This window comes from Crotalus tigris, unplaced genomic scaffold (genome assembly GCF_016545835.1).
Source record: "Crotalus tigris isolate CLP2741 ecotype Arizona unplaced genomic scaffold, ASM1654583v1 scf7180000017551.9496454, whole genome shotgun sequence".
Lineage (NCBI taxonomy): Eukaryota > Metazoa > Chordata > Lepidosauria > Squamata > Viperidae > Crotalus > Crotalus tigris.
In genome coordinates this window covers 1264996-1281706 of record NW_024096469.1, presented here as the reverse complement: position 1 = coordinate 1281706, position 16711 = coordinate 1264996, and the positions used below count along the sequence as shown (strand labels likewise).

Below are 16711 nucleotides of genomic sequence, written 5' to 3'. Positions count from 1 at the left end.
AGATTTGAAGTTGGAAAAGAAAGTGATAAATTAGGATAAATAGGGACAGGATTTAGGAAATGACAGGAAGTGGGAGAGAGGATTTAACAGGAAAGATGAGGGAAATCTGGAATCATTAGAAATAGCCAAACTATTAGAGTGTTGATGTCCTGTACCTGAGATACCTTTGATCATCAATCTTCTGTTCATGTTGCTTACAATTGCTAATGATAAGATCATGCATTATTTTCACTGCATACACTCTACTTCAATCCAACATAAAGCCCCACCTCAGATTTCCTAAAAGGCAATGAAGTCCATGAAGGAAAAACAGTTCTGTTATATAGCTTGTCTTTGCTAAATAAATGGAGTAGTACTGCAATAGCAACAGTATTGCTGTTCAGGGAGCAAAGCTCTGGGTAATCTGGACTATGGCTAGCAGTCAAATACTTGTGAGATGCATTTAGGGACCGCCATCAAGAGCCATCATTTTGACTTTCACTTTTTATGACTCCCATCAAGAGTGTGTGTGAAGTAAGTTAATAGCCTATTCGTGGTAAGGCCTTTGGGTAAGCCATATTCTCAGAAGGTCTTGAGCAATGTGGGCGTTTATCCTCAGTAGCAATTCCCAGTTAACTGCATTTTGATGTATAGAATTTCCTCCAAATAAGATAAATTTCTACCCAGCTCCTCATAGTATCTCTGAAAATAAGGTATGTTGCAAGAAACATCAATTCCCAGAAATGTTCAAGGCTGAGACTATTAAACTTATGGATCTCAACATTATTAATACATATGTAGCAATTATTTGACTGGGATTTTCAAAGTAAGGGCTTGTATATGTTTTGACGATTTGTATGTTACACCTGCAGATGCTCTAATTCCCCATCCTTTATTCTTCAATAATTGTTGATTTCACAAAGGTCATTCAAGACATTTACTTGAGATTTACACCTGCTACATGAATGTTGTTAATATAAATGAACTCAACAATTAAATATGCATTGTAAGCAAGATATGTTTTACAATTATAAACAGAATAAACTATAACTGGCTGACTCTTGACATCTTTCATGTGAAGCAATCTTTCATCAAAGAATTCCAAGTCTTTGAACTAAATAAGTAGGCCTGACAAGTACTCACAGCACCTGGGGTGCTTGATCACAATAATTGGTTGGCATGGTAGATGTCCTGCTACAATGTGTAAAATTATGCTTTTCACTTTATCCATAGGGTTGATGGTATGATCAGATCAATTTTTGCAAGAATCTTTAGTATCCTGTCATAAGACATTGGAAGACACTGAAAAGCCAAGCTGTATTAAATCATCTTGTACAGCTTGGGCCATCATGCCAAATAAGCCTTAGCCTCAATATTATTTAGTATTTTATACTACATAAATAAACACATAATGCTAGGTGCCTTCTGAAGAGGATATGCTACCTTTGGGGTACACAATGACTTGATCAAGGGAGCCTTTGTCTGATGTCAAAAACCAAAAGGCCTCTTGCACTTGGCTAGATTGTGCAAAAAGTATGGGCTTTAGTTTAGGTTGAATTGTGTTATCTGTAGAAAAGTATGTTTCTTCAGACATTAGGCCCAAAGTTAAAAACTCCTGATATCACATGTATCTATTTTTATGCACGGACAAGTCATGTATAGATTCACATGTAGGCAACACTATTTGTCAGATTAAAAACAGTGCTGCTGATCCTGATCTTTCATAGAATTCTCGTGGTGATGCCATAAGTTGCCCAAATGCCACTCATCAAACATATAAATTATAAAAATATTTGTCAGACGATAGGAGTTTAGTAGCTAATATTTCTATTTCTACTAGTATTCTATTTGCTTCTAGTATATGCACATAACAAAGCTCAGATTATTTTTCTTCTACAGCCAACACCTGGTAAAGTTGGTTGGGCTGAAGAAACTGATTGCTCCTTAATTATCCAGTGAGCTTCATGGCTGAATGTGGTCTAGAATCTGGACCACCCCACTCCAACCATTTAACTATTAATCACACTGGCCTACATTTACTGCCATATTTTAGACTTTTGTGGGATATACATTTACAGAATTTCAAAAGAGGATCTTCAAGGGTATAAAAACACGGAAATCACTACAGTTACCTTACATGACAGTATTTTTTTTTTTATAAATTTTTTATTAATAATACAAAATTAAAAACACATTGGACGTAGATATGACGTCACTGGTTCCATACATCTTCCGACATTTTATAGTAGTATTAGTACTCATCTAGACATAAAGTTCTTGAGCTTTGATCACTATTTATAATATAATATTAACATTTTTTCCCTTATTTCTGTATATCTAGTTATCTTTTAAATATATATTTGTCTATAATCTATATTTTATTCTAACGCTATACATTTGTCTTGGCTACCCGCTTATTGCCTATCCAATCCTAAAATTGTTCCCAGATTTTGTAGTACTTTATCCTTGAGTTCCCATGTAAGTTTACCAATTCAGCGCAATTGAAAATTTTCAGTAATATTTCCTTTTCGGCTGGAGTATCTTTCTCTTTCCACTTTTGAGTGAAGGCTATTCGTGCCGCTGTTACTATATACAATAGTAAATAATTTGTATCTTATATTTTCTTTCTATAATTTCCAATAAAAAAATTCTGGTTTGGCCTCTATATTAGCAAAATTTCTTCCAGCCATTTCTTTAATAAGTTCCAAACTTTTGGTGCCTTTGGGCATTGCCACCACATGTGGTAGTAATTCCCAATGGACTCTCCACACTTCCAGCATATTGAGGATTTCCCCTTGTTCATTCGTGCTAATCTTGTGGGAGGAGGTGCCACCTATAAAACATCTTATAGAGGTTTTCCTTATAGGAGGTTGTTAGAGTAATTTTTAGATTTTTTTCCCATAAACTTTGCCAATTATCCAAATCAATATTTTGCCCAAAATATTTATACCAAATTATCATTGTTTCTTTCACCTGTTCCTCAATCATATCTTGCTCTAATAAATATCGATATAGTTTACTTATAGTGTTGCCTTCCCTACTAAATAAGATTTTATCTAATTCTGAAGAGTCTTGCTTTATGCCCCGTTTTTTTTTTTTTCTTTATTAAATTTGGATTGGACTTGAAGATACGCCCACCATTCCAGATCAATTCCTTCTTCCTTTAAGATATTTCTCGCTTTTAATTCTCCTTTCTCATTCAAAATATCTTTATAGGTGACAGCACCCCCACGTTTTATCAAATTTGGATGTGTGTACATTTCTAATGTAGACACCCAATTGGGGATTTTCATATAATTTCTTTTTTTTTTTTTTTTTCCAGATATCCAATAATGCTCTCCTAATATAATGCTTCCAGAAGTGTTGCTGGACTAAATGTCTTTCTTCCCACAAAGTAGCATGCCACCCATGACAATATTTTTTTAATGTAGCCTCAGTTATGTGTGTATAATGTATGTGAGCACTGATGATTGCTCATGTGCCATCAGGCTTGTGTTAACTCTTAGCAATCATATAAAATAGAATTTTTCTAGGTGGATCTGTCCACAGCCTTGTCCTTTATGTTTTCCAGTGGTGAATTGGTTGCCACTGCAGTTCAGTCCATCCACCTTGCTTATTGGTCTTTCCTTCTATCTTTTCTCAGCATTATAGATTTTTCCAGAGAGCTAGGTCTTCATATCATGTGTGCATATTGTGATAATTTGAACCTGCTCATTTGTATCTCAAGTGAGAACATTAGGAAGATTTGCACAATGGTAGTTTTATTTATTTGCTTGAGTATGCATGATATTCTCAGGACTTTCCTCCAATACCAGTTTAAAAGAATCAATATTCTTTCTATCCTGCTTTTTTAAAGTCCAATTCTCACTTCCATAGAGCATCACTTGTTGCCTTTGTGATTATAATCTCGATAGATATAGAGATATCCCTATGTCTGCATAGCTTTTCCAAGTTGTTACTCTACCAAGTGCTAATATGCAGCATATTCCTGTTGATAATTGACTTAAAATATAGAAGCTATCCACCACTTCAGTATCTTCTTTCTTAATTCCAAGACTGGTTGCTGTGTCTGTTATCCATAGTATGGTCTATTTGAGATTTCATTTTAGTCCCATTTTTTAAATTGTGCTCCTTGACTTTCATTACTAGAACTTGCAGATAATTTGTATTTTTCAGCTACAGTGTAGTGTCACCACTACACTACACTACAGAGGTTATTGATGTTCCTTCTTTCCACTTAAAAGCACACACACCTTCCAATTAAGCTTCCCTCTGTATATATTCCACATATAAGATAGGAATGCAGAAAAAATAATTGCAATCAGTCTGCCTTCATTGAAGACCTATACAATACATGAACCAGAAAGAGGGCTGTGAAAATATCTACAGATCCCTCAGATCTTGGACATAAACTGTTTCAACTTCTTCCCTCAAGACGATGCTATAGGGCATTGCATACCAAAACAACTAGACACAAAGACAGTCCCCCCCCCCAATGCTATCACTCTGTTAAACAACCAATTCTCACAACAGTGTCTATGCCCTGGGATGTAAACCACCTAGTTAGGCTGTATTATTATCCTTCTCATCTGTCCTATTACCTATTTCCTTAGATTCTTATGACTACAACCTTTTGTTGTGTCTCATGATTTATGTTGATTGTTTTTAATTTAGTATCCTATTATGATTTATGTTGATTGCTTTAGTATCCTATGTCTATCACTGAGTGTTGAATCTATGATTTATGATGATTGTATTTTATGATAATGATTATGATTATCATTTGTTGTATGTATACTGGGAACTTATGCACTGGAGGCAAATTCACACTTGGCCAATAAAGAATTCTATTCTATAAGTAAGGGAGAGTATACGGCAGTGGTTCTCAACCTGTGGGTCGGGACCCCATTTGGGGTCGAACGACCATTTCACGGGGGTCGCCAAACAAGGCTGTCCGCCATTTTTTCCCCCTTTTCTTTGGCCATGCCCCTGGCACCCGGTGATGTATAAGTGGTTGGGGGTCACCACAACATGGAGAAATGTATTATGGGGTCGCGGCATTAGAAAGGTTGAGAACCACTGGTATACGGCCTTCTCTCTCTCCTTTGCTGACTAAGAGTCAACTTGTTCTGTTATGTTCTGTTCTTGCTATGGCCTCCTAACCTATGTATAGGTTTCACATGGGGATAATGCGATGCTCTGAGATTTCCATTTCTCTGAGCATGATCTACATCTTGACTTAACTGACACAATCTAAAGTCCTTTTATAAGCAGTGAAGCTTCTTTTTTGTCTTTCTCAATTATCCAGCAAGCATCAGCAATAATGCCTCATGATTCTTGGCCTTTTCTAAAGCTAGATTGAATTCTGGCATCACCCTTTCCATGCAGGGCTGTAATCTGCATTAGATGATCCTAGGCATTAGTTCGCTAGCATGTGAAATTAAGCATATAGTGTTATAATTTGCATATTGTTAAGTCTCATTTTTTATTAGTGTGCAGACTGATCTCTTCCAATCAGTTGGCCACAATGTCGTCTTCTAGATTTGTTGGCATACTTGGTTATAATATTTACTGATGCTTCTCTTGCTTATCATATTTCTGTAGACATTTCATCAATTCTTGTGGCCAGCTGGCTTGATAAAGACCAAAGTGCTGATCTAATTTCATTGTCTAATACTAGAGATTTTTGTAAATAAGGAATATTTTCTAAAGTATCTTGAATGTTAACACCTCAGCTGTACAGTATTTCAGTATATTCCTTCCATCTTTGTTTTATTTTCTTTGAATCAGTTTCTATTTGTCCCTCAACATTGTTTAGCCTATAAGTTTTAGTTTGGAATTTCTTCTGAGTTTCAGAGATTTCTTGAAAGATCTTCCTTTTTCCATGTCTGCTTCTATGTCTGGCATCTTTGTAATACTGTTGTAATACTGCTTGTTGTCTCTTTTAACAGCTTTCTGAATTTTTAAAAATTTCTTCCTGAGAATATTGTCTTTATTGTCTTTGGCTTCTGTTCTCTTCATAGTAATTTCCAGTTTGCTCTGACATCCAGTTTGTTTTTTTCCTGTTTTTTGAACTTTTGCAGTCTCTTTTCAGGTATCATACGAGTAAATGAGAAACCTTGGATGTCACAGGATGTCCGTGCAATGTTGAAGGCGAGAAACACTGCTTTCAAATTGGGTAATGTGGCAGCACTTAGAATAGGAAGACTGATTTGAGATGTGCTATAAAATCAGCAAAGGGGGCCCATAGTCAGAAAGTGCAGAATTTCTTTCAAGATCCTATGGACCTGAGACGTATGTGGCAAGGTAGTCAGGTAATTACTGATTATAAGGCAGCTTCCCTGACTTGTAAGGGCGACACGAACTCTCTAAACAAGCTAAATATGTTTTGTGGATGGTCTGAGGCCACAAACAATGTTCCGGCAAGGAAGGCTGTTCCCCTTCCTGATGAGCAGGTGCTCAGGTTTGATACAACTGCTGTTTGGAAGGTCTGTGGAAAGTCAACACTCAGAAAGCTGCGGGTCCTGATAATATCTCTGGGTGAGTATTTAAGGAGTGTGCTGACCAGCTGGCCACTGTTTTCACAGGCACCTTCAATCTCTCATTGCACCAGGCTGTGGTTCCATCATGTTTTAAGACTGCAATCATTGTACCAGTGCCCCCCAAAATTATAATCACATGCCTTAATGATTACTGTCCAGTTGCACTCACTTCCATTATGATGAAGTGTTTGAGAGATTGGTAAAGGACTACATGGTTTCATGCCTTCCCCCTACATTTGACTCATTACAGTTTGCCTATTGGAAGAATTGCTCTGTAGATGATGCACTTTCCTGTGTGCTTCATCTTAGATTGGCGCACCTGGAGGTAAATAATACTTATGTGCGAATGTTGTTTGTTGATTTTAGTTCGGTATTCAACACAATTGTTCCTCAGCATCTGGTGAACAAACTGGGCCTATTAGGTTTTAATACTCCTTTATATAATTGAATACTTGATTTCCTTATTGATAGGCCCCAGTTTGTGCGAGTTGGAAAGTTTCCATCTACTTAAGTAAGGGTTCCCCACAGGGCTCTGTCCTGAGTCTGCTACTGTTCACCTTGATGACACACGACTGCTGTGTCAAATCTGCTATTAATCACATTGTGAAGTATGCAGACAACACGGCAGAGGTGGGTCTTATCCGGGATGACAATGAAGATGCTTATAGGGAAGAGGTGAAGGCTCTGGTGGACTGGTGCAATAAAAGTAACCTGGTTCTAAATGTTGATAAAACAAAGGAGATCATTGTAGATTTTAGAAAGAGCTGGCATAGTCATATTCTACTCTGTATCAAGGATGCAGCTGTAGAGGTGGTCAACAGTATTAAGTATTTGGGAGTGTAGATAATTAACAATCTGAACTGGTCTCTCCACACATCATCTTTAGTCAAGCGTGCAAACCAGCATCTGCATTTCCTGCATCAGATGAGGAGAGCACATCTTTCTCCTTCTGTCCTGGCCACCTTTTACAGAGGCATAACTGAGAGCATTTTAACAAACTGTGGATATATGCACAATATCACAGTGTAGAAACTGGTTGGCTTCTACCACTTTAGCTTAGCTTGGAACTTATTTATTTAGTAGATTTATGTAGCCAGCCATATAAAACTCATCAGCTTTCTCTTCTTTTGCATCAGTGGATTTTCTTCTTTTGCATCAGCTTTCTCTTCTTTTGCATCCACTTGAATAACTGTATATTAAAAGGTTGACCACAAGAACTAATTGATATTATTTGATCAATACTTGGTATGGCTAAGGATTGTTCTTGCTATACTCTCCCTAACTCTGAAAGTGATGCCATTTCTTCTTTGTCTTAAATATCCTGAAATTATAAACAGTGAGATCTTTTAAGTAAAACTTTCCAATTGTATTCCATCCCATCTCAGTATTCTGATGGCTATAATGTCAAATGTTGATTCATTTGACCTTTCATTTTGCTGAACTTTCTCATATTCATGTTCCTTATGTTTCCTGCTCTCATTGTAATTCTTTCTTTGCAGCTTCAGATATTCTTTTCTTTCCCGTCAACGTCAACAACTAAACATTCTGAAGGCTTTAATTTAGCCATATCACAAGCACTGTTAGCACTGTGCAAGATCTTCAGCTCTTCCTCACTCCTGCTGAGTGCCATCTGACCTAAGGGGCTAATAATGTGGCATAAATGGTCAATCATTTTATTCTTTCTGTCCATGTGATCTTCTTGGTAAAATACAGGAATGATTTATCATTGTCCTATGCAATATGGAATGATACATTTGCTGTTTAGTGATTTAGTGCAATTTCGTCTTAGAAATTTTAGTAATTTTCTGTCTTCATCGTATTTTATATTGCTGCTGCCTAACATAGATGCCTATTTGCTTTAGCTGGCAGCTAGGATGATCTTCACCCCTTGGGTGATCCTGTTAGAATTATATCCTCTTGCCATAAACTTCTGGCTTTCTTTAGTTATCTCTCCCAGGAATATCTCTCTTTCAGAATGAAGTAGCAGAGCAGGGCTTTGTCAATAATCAAAGTTCATCTAATTAAAAATTAACACATTAACAGTTCAAATCATAAATGCCACCATATAGAAAAAAGTGAACATTCCTTGACTCAACAGCAATAAAAAAACTTGAGACAAATAATTTAAACTCAGATAGGCCTTTGAGGCTTGGCAAAAGCCAGCTTGGCTCTAGCATATTGTCACAGTTTCTATGTCAGTGGTGGCAAACATATGGCATGGGTGCCAGAGGCAACACTCAGAGCCCTCCCTGTGGGCACGCCCACCGTCGCCCCAGTCCTAGGCCTTCAGCTGGGTTTTATAAAACCTTTTTGCTTTAGGCCTCCAGCGCCATGTGCAAAAAAAAAAAAAAAGGTTCAATCAGTCAATTTCAACTTCTTGCGGGAAAAAAAAAAGATCTTGCAAAGTTGGAATTGATTGATTGAAATTTTTAGTCCCATCCAGTCTGCCGTTACTACCGCAACCATGCCCACCCAATTGGCCACACCCACCCGGCACCCGACGATGTATAAGTGGGTTTTGGGTTGCAGTTTGGGCACTTGGTCTCTAAAAGGTTCGCCATCACTGTTCTATGTAGTACAAGTGGTGGTATGATTAAGGTGTTAACTTAGAATTGGAGAGGTCAATATCACAAGAAACTTCTGAGGTTCAGCTTTGCATCCCAGATACTCTTCATGTGTCAAAAAATGGAATGAATCCACTAATTTTTGACAGCATGAGCCTGAGCAGAGGGAAGCAGGATTTCCTGAAACACCACAAATCATGGAGGATTAGGGTGCATGGAGTGTAGCAAGAAAAAAGCTTCCTAAAATTCACCACTAAAACAATATGCTGATAGTCGCAGATATCCAGTATAGCATGTTTAAAAATTGCTTAAGGGACAAAATTGCCAGTTCTCTTGCACTGCTGACAGGGTGTTTAGGACCTCAGTTTCCAACATAGGCACCAATTCTGTTTGACTGGGAACCTGCAAATACTCTTGAATTGTGCATGGTTCTTTCCCCATATCCCATCACCACTAAGTCCTAATAAGATTTTAAGTGAACTGCCTTATCCTGCATCATGAAATCAGTTTTATCTTTCGAAGACAAAAGTTGTAGATAAGATACTTTAAATGTTTCATCCAACAATAAAGCCTCTCAATCTCCTCTGTGATTCAATTTAGTTGAAGAATTGAATAAGTCCAAGTTTGTGAAAACATTCAACTCTCTTCAGTATCTATAGGTGAGTGTCATTAGGAGTTTTGGAGTAAGGTATCTTCAATGTACTAATGTAATCAATTTCTATAGCTCAATATTGTCTTAGTCAAGGAAAATTGGGTAGATCTTCAAATAGCACTGGATACACTGACTGTTAAATAAGAGCCAACAAGGTGAATGACAACAAGATGAAGCCACTGTGACTATAATATTCCCTTATCTAGGAATTAGAAATGTTGTAAATTCTAAACAAGCTTATACTTCTTTCTAAAGACAAATACACATAATATGCAAGTGCTCCTAGAGCCATAAATGATTTATGTAACAAGGAATGCCTTTTCTGCTTTCAACAGGTTCATCAGCTACAACCACTCCTTTACTTTCATTGAGCTTTTGGAAAGGCGGGTTTTTTTTCCTGGAACATGATTTTTTTCCATTTTAATATGATCTCTTGCTTACATAGTACTAAGAAATCTAAAGTAAGGAAACCAAAGAAGGACTAATGCAGGGGAAAGTAGTTATTTATATTCATCTCTCACACACAACCCCCACCCAGTGTCTACTTCAGTCAAATTAATGTATGGAGCAGCATAGGATCTTTTATGATTCAGTTCTATAAATTCTAGAAAGAGAAATGGCTGATGTTATTATTAGTCAGCCATATTTTATCTTTCCCTCAGAAGTTCAAGGCAGCATACATACTATTTCCTTCTCCAATATTAAATTAAAACAACAACCAAATAAGGCTGAGAGACAATCCTTAGCTTAAATTATACCACGAACCCCGAATTTCTATGGACTAAGTTTCAAGGCTTGTGGTGCCTATGAACCATAATCTCAGCAGAAGGTAGCAAAGTCTTAGTAGCCAATAACTCCTACATGTGCTACATGTAAGAGTGTCATATGAAAATAAAATAATCTGTTGGTTTTGTTCCACTTTATTTATTTACCAGATTTTTACCCTGACTGTTTTATAGGAGGAGTCACAGAGTTCAGTGCCATCAGCATACTGATGTCACCCCACTTCAAATGCTAATTACATCTCCAGCCACAAAACCAATCACAATCGGGCTGCTTTAATCAGCCAGGGGAAGTATGGGTTTAGCAGACAAGTGGTAGTTTTTATTTCACACTCTTTTCCACAAGTTTGAGATCTACAAGTTGAAAACAGTCTATATGAACCTGATCTATATATATTACCATGAGTACCAACCTATGAACTGTTACAAAATTGAATTGAATTAAGTTGACTTTGAAAAAACAATGAAAATTGCTCACAGCTGGCTCCCTAAATCTGAAAATTGCAATACTGGCTGAGGATTAAATACTAGAAAGATTGCCATTTTTAAGGTAGCCCGAACTGATTTTCTCAGTCAATGGAGTCAATCATAGTTTATTTGTTTATTTGGTAAGATTAGGCAAGGGAATCTCACTGGTTCCATCTGTTCTGTCCAGGGCCAATCATGCTTTTTGTTGTTCCAAAAATAAAATCAGTTCTGAGCAAAAATTAAATACGTAAACCTACAGTCTGAATAATCCTCAAGCCATCTCATAAATGTAACGAATGCCTAAGTGTTCACCCTTGGAGACACAGGCCATTTGGATATACATTTGGCAGTTGGGATGTCACAAACTCTGTCTTACAATACTCCAAATGTCTTTTTATGAATTCATTTTAAAACAGCAAGCTTATGATATCCTGCTGTTAAAAAAAATAACATGGGCAAAGAATACAAATAATTAAAACCATCAGTGTACCGGCAGATTAACTAGGAGGATAAATTAATTGAGTATTTTTAGTTTAAGAAAAGCAAAAACAAAACAGAAATGAATACTATAGCTGAAGGATATAAATCTGGAGGCCGAAGAAGCACAAAGATGAACCAAGTTCATATCTATCAAGAATTGTTAGCTATGATAGCTAAATGGAAATCCCGTGCTGTTTAAGAAGGAAGACAAAATAATTGTCTTGCTCTCATTTTATGTACAGAAATTCAGTAAACTGGCAGATTGTTTTATTTTAAAACTGGCAATGGAATCGGGAACCGAGGTGGTGCAGCAGTTAGAGTGCAGTACTGCAGGCCACTTTAGCTGACTGTGTTCAGCAGGTCAGTGGTTCAAATCTCATCGGCTCAAGGTTGACTCAGCCTTCCATCCTTCCGGGGTAGGTAAAATGAGGACCCAGATTGTTGGGGGCAATGTAAATATATATATATATATATACATTGCTTACTGGTGTACACCGCTTAGAGAGTGCTTGCACTTAAAGTGGTATATAAGTCTCATAAATAAATAAATAAATAAATCTGCAGATGAACCTCAGGAGTGCAGGCAGTCAGGCAGTGTATCTCACACAGATCTTATATACCAATACCTTGTTGTCTATTTCTATCTCTGCTTCTACCATTGAGAAAATAGCATTAATTTATCTTACTGTGAAGCTGTTCTATTTCCATATCCTGAAAATATACTTTTGAGTACCAGATGCTGCAGAGGAGAACTGGCAGGGATAGTTATAATTGCAAAAAGTGGCTGTGATCTTTCAGAAACTGATTGGCAAAAACTAGATAATCCTGCAAGACAATTTCCATACTGAACCAAAATTGTAGAACAGGGCTGACTAATCAGTATTAGCATGTTTACACAACTAGATGGATAACTGGAGTTTGACACTCTTGAAGCAAATAGGCATTTCTCAATACTAAAGGGACTTGTTTCAGTCCTTAGAAGCACAATATGGAATGGAAAGCCATACCAACCTGCCTATGAGGCACATGTTCTCGGCCTTCACTGGGTGAACGGGACCAACGTCGATCTCTGGATCGAGGCCGGCTATATTCATGCCTCTCTTGTGAATATCGCTCCTTGTCAGAAGATGTGTGATGGTGATGGTGGTGGTGGTGATGGTGGTGGTGCTTCCGATCCTTAGGCCTGCCTCGCTCTTGATCCCTTTCTTTCGGAGGTAGGTCAGCTGACTGTGTAGTCAGACTGAGGTCTGTACCCAGACCTGCCGGTGAGAAAAACAAAACAATTTAAAATCCAATGCATTTGTTCTAAAAATCAGTGTTTCCCAAACTTGACAATTTTAAGGCATGTGGACTTCAACTCCCAGAATTCCACAGCCAGCGTTGCTGGCTGTGGAATTCTGGGAGTTGAAGTCCTCATGCCTTAAAATTGTCAAGTTTGGGAAACAGTGTTCTAAATCAATGATATGGAAGATATTAAGAAAACCTGTTAATGCTCTGTGTAACAAGGCAGCAAAAAAAAAAAAAAGAGGAAAGTATGACAAAATACTAAAAACATTGAAAGCACATTTTATTTGGTTTGGATAGTCAAACAGATAATCATTATATACTTTGGTGTCCAAGACTTAGACTCCAAAGCATATAGTACTTTCTACAGAGTAAATTGCTTTTCTAGGTTATCTTCTCTCAAGTGAGCATTTAATCAAGGAAAATAATTCAATAAATTGGTTTAATGTCTGAACTTGGACCTCCATGCAGCCAAATTAGGATTGCTGTTCAGTGAACCCCCAAGTCAGATGCTTAGCTGATGAAATATTTGAAAGTTGCTTGTAGGCTGTACATGTTTCCACTGGCTAACTTCATACAGCCCAGACTAATACTGAATTGGCATTAAAGAAACATATTAACTCTATTCACATAATATTTATTTTATTGCATTATGTGACTCCCAGGAACTCTGGGTAGCTTACATCTCTTAAGAATAGGAAACAGAAAAATGAAAAAAAAGAGTATATCTTACGCAGTGTCCAAACAAATGAGACTATATTGTAGTTCAGCATGATGGCTTGATTCACACATTGTCGTATAATGGTTTGGTTCTAACAAAATGCTGAGCTTCAACTCCCCTCAATTTTAACCAGTTTAGTGGTTTCACTAAACGTTATGTGACCCAGCATTTGGGGAAGACTAGCTTCCCATCCCAGAAAAAGGAATATGGGTAGTGCTGTTTAACAACAGTCTGGAACTCTGGAAGTATGATGGTCTCAGAAAAAATGCTTTACGGCCCATAAGATACTTCTGGCCATTGCAAAATATTGCATCATCACCTCTGCAATCACTTGATTGTGATTTGGTACTTGGCACCTTGGTTCACTACTTCAGTTGCCAAGTGCCCTGCATTCCTGTGATTGTCATTTACAACCTTCTCTGCCAGAAAGTCAATGGGGAAGCTAGTAGGAAAGATTGCAAACTCTGGCTTTCTGCCAAGAGGGACTCCCTCTCGTCTCTGGAATTGTCTGAAAGAGCTGCCTGCTGAGGGGAGTTGAAATCCTTAAGATTTCAGCTCCATTCAAACACCCCGCCAAAGGAGTTCCCTCCTGTGCACAGAGGATATCTAAGCTCCTTTAGTGGGTTACAAAAACAAAGCTGAAATCCTGAAGATTTCAGCTTCTTTCCTGTACCCCATCAAAGCAGTTATTTGTGCATGGAGGGGAACTGCTCTTTTGGCCAGCCCCAATATGAGAGGGAGCTGAAAGCACACAGTGGAGAAGCAAGGTAGTAAGAGTCCCTCAAGTGGGTGGGCTGCGGTGTCTGACATAGGCTGTGTGTGAGTGTCTCTTTACTTAAGGGCTGTACATTCTGTTGATTTAGGCAGGGAGGCTTTTCAGCTCCTGAGAATGAACTTCCCAGGATCTCCCGCAACCCCAAGGCACACCCTACTCCTTACCTGAGACTTTGTTTGCTTAATAACTAGTGAGATTGCTTATCAACCAAACTGGAAATACTGTGATTATGGTCATTAAGCGAATCAATCACACGGATATCTCATTTAACTACTCTTTTACTCAGTGACTGAGATTTCAGTCTCAATTGTGGTTTTAAATCGAGGACTACCTGTGAAGACTCTTGAGGAATGGTTTTTATTACTCCACATTCAGACATTTTAGATGGAGTTAGTTATACAAGAGATGGGAAGCTAGTATATTCAGAACAAAGAATTATTCTCAAGCATTTTTTTTTCCTTTTCAAAATTATCAATAAACCCTGCCTGGGCCTCATAGGCTTTCTTAGAAAATAAAAACTGTGGGAGACTGACACCCAGGGTTTTCTTTGAAATTACGTCCACCTGAGAGGAAAAGAGAAATAGCTTCCTGGAATGCCACAGGTTCCCATTCCCCAGGATAGACTTCCATTTGTCTTGAATTGTTTTTACCTGTGTCCACATCAATGTATCGACTCAGTGAACGTTCTGATGTACGGTGGGTCCGCTCCCGTCGGCGGTGATGTCGCTGGCCATCCTCTGGAATTACTCTTTCTAGAGAGTAATCATCCATGCGTGTACCTTTGGAACGTGAGTGGCCCAACATGGAGGCAGAGCGTTTCATGGGACTTGTATCGGCAATGGTCTGGAGAGAGATAGAACCAGTATAACAACATTAGGGGAGCCTTACAAGAAAATAAAAGCCAGCCTGATTTTTTGAAGCATGGGATAAAGTTACAGAGACAGATTATTTAACTAGAGAAGTAGAATTATATCCTATCAGACTGGTTATCCAGTGCACCTTTCTACAACACTTACAAAACTATGGGATATAGAAAACTGTTGATACATATACCAGTCTCTTCTTTCATTTGCTCTATGCCTAAATTATGGATTAGAACATCTTGTTACAACCAACCAAGACTCCCTCCTTTCGCAATGAACTCAGGAATACATTACGAATGTAGCTAAGAACACAGCTGCCATGCTGCATTCCTCTCTTGAATGAGCTAGAAAAGAAGGTATATTTTATATGAGCACCAACTCAGCAGAAGCTTCTCTGGTTATGGATGCTCTTTACTGGAGATGAAAGCATACATTACTTTCTCTGGTCAATATCATGAAAAAACACTGGCCAAAGGAAATACATATGAAGAAATTACTTATCCCAAGAGAAAGAAAACGTATTTACATCCTCAGATAAATTAAGTAATATTCCATACACCCTAAAACCTAGTTCAAGCTCCCACAGATAGAAATGTTGGGGGAAGAGTAGCAATGAAATGAGCTTTGTACCAATGCAACTAAAGCTCTGTCCCTTTTGTACATCTGCTGTTTGTGTTGTTGTGATGCTGCAATGTTTGTTTCATCATTCTAATGAAACCATTAGATTCTCTGATACCTCTGACCATAGATTGCCCTTCCTTTGCTCTCTGCATGTTTTTCTTTGCCTCTATAATTCTTTTGTGTCATATATCACATCATCTATTTCATGAATCTGGGTGGAACCTTAATCACAATGAGGAAAATTAGATTTAAACAATCTTAACCAATCTGTCCGAAGTATCTTTTTAAATAACTATACTTATATTCTGGATATCAATATATTCATTTATTATGCTACCACTGCTGGTTACGAAGTTACTTATAGTTGTAACTTTGTTGTATGGTTTGTTGAATTCTAGCTTTTGTTACTTTGTTCCAGGATTTGTACACAATTTATTTCAAATGTAATAGCACTTTAAGACTGGAACCAGCATCAATCAGGTAAATGTTTTTTCTTCCCTCTTCACTATTTCTACTGACTTTCAGTTCATTTCAGGAATATGACAACAGAAAGTCTAGTTTATAGGACCTTTTCCCCATCCCACCTAACCATTACAGAAATATGTTCTGCCAACATTTCTTTTTCTGCATTTCCCCCAGGATGTTGCCTTCACTTCCTCCTCCATCCATGAATGAGATTGGGTTAAATCATCCTCAGCTGTATCCACGTAACTGTTCCATTCTCTAATGGTTTCTATTAGTTTAGTTTACCTCCACATTTTTTCTTGAACGATGGACACATTTTTGAACAACACATTGTGTTTGATTACTCACCATTTTAACTTTAATGGGGCCTACACAGAATTCAGAGGCATTGTTTTGAAATAAAGATTATGCTGGAGATCGGTGCTTCTCAGCTTGTCAGTTTCTTAAGTAATGCTTTTCCATTAAAAATATAAGGAAAAAAATAGGTGGAGCTGGAAGTTTGGTAGGTTTTAAGC

General features: G+C 37.7%; 1 protein-coding gene and 1 long non-coding RNA gene across 13 annotated transcripts in view; one reads left to right on the top strand and one right to left on the bottom strand.

The window, feature by feature from the left end:
• The window catches only part of CACNA1A (calcium voltage-gated channel subunit alpha1 A), a 328550-nt gene that overhangs the window by 1407 nt on the left and 310432 nt on the right, over positions 1-16711 (bottom strand). For all 11 annotated transcript variants that reach the window (XM_039342836.1, XM_039342879.1, XM_039342845.1 and 8 more), the window contains 2 exons: positions 14898-15090; positions 12479-12726 (listed from right to left, as the gene is read on the bottom strand). In XM_039342836.1, the coding sequence (XP_039198770.1) occupies positions 12479-12726; positions 14898-15090 (441 nt within the window). The remainder of the gene's footprint in view (positions 1-12478; positions 12727-14897; positions 15091-16711) is intronic.
• LOC120307797 overlaps positions 1-16711 on the top strand; it is an 85753-nt gene that overhangs the window by 1221 nt on the left and 67821 nt on the right. The window lies entirely within an intron of this gene.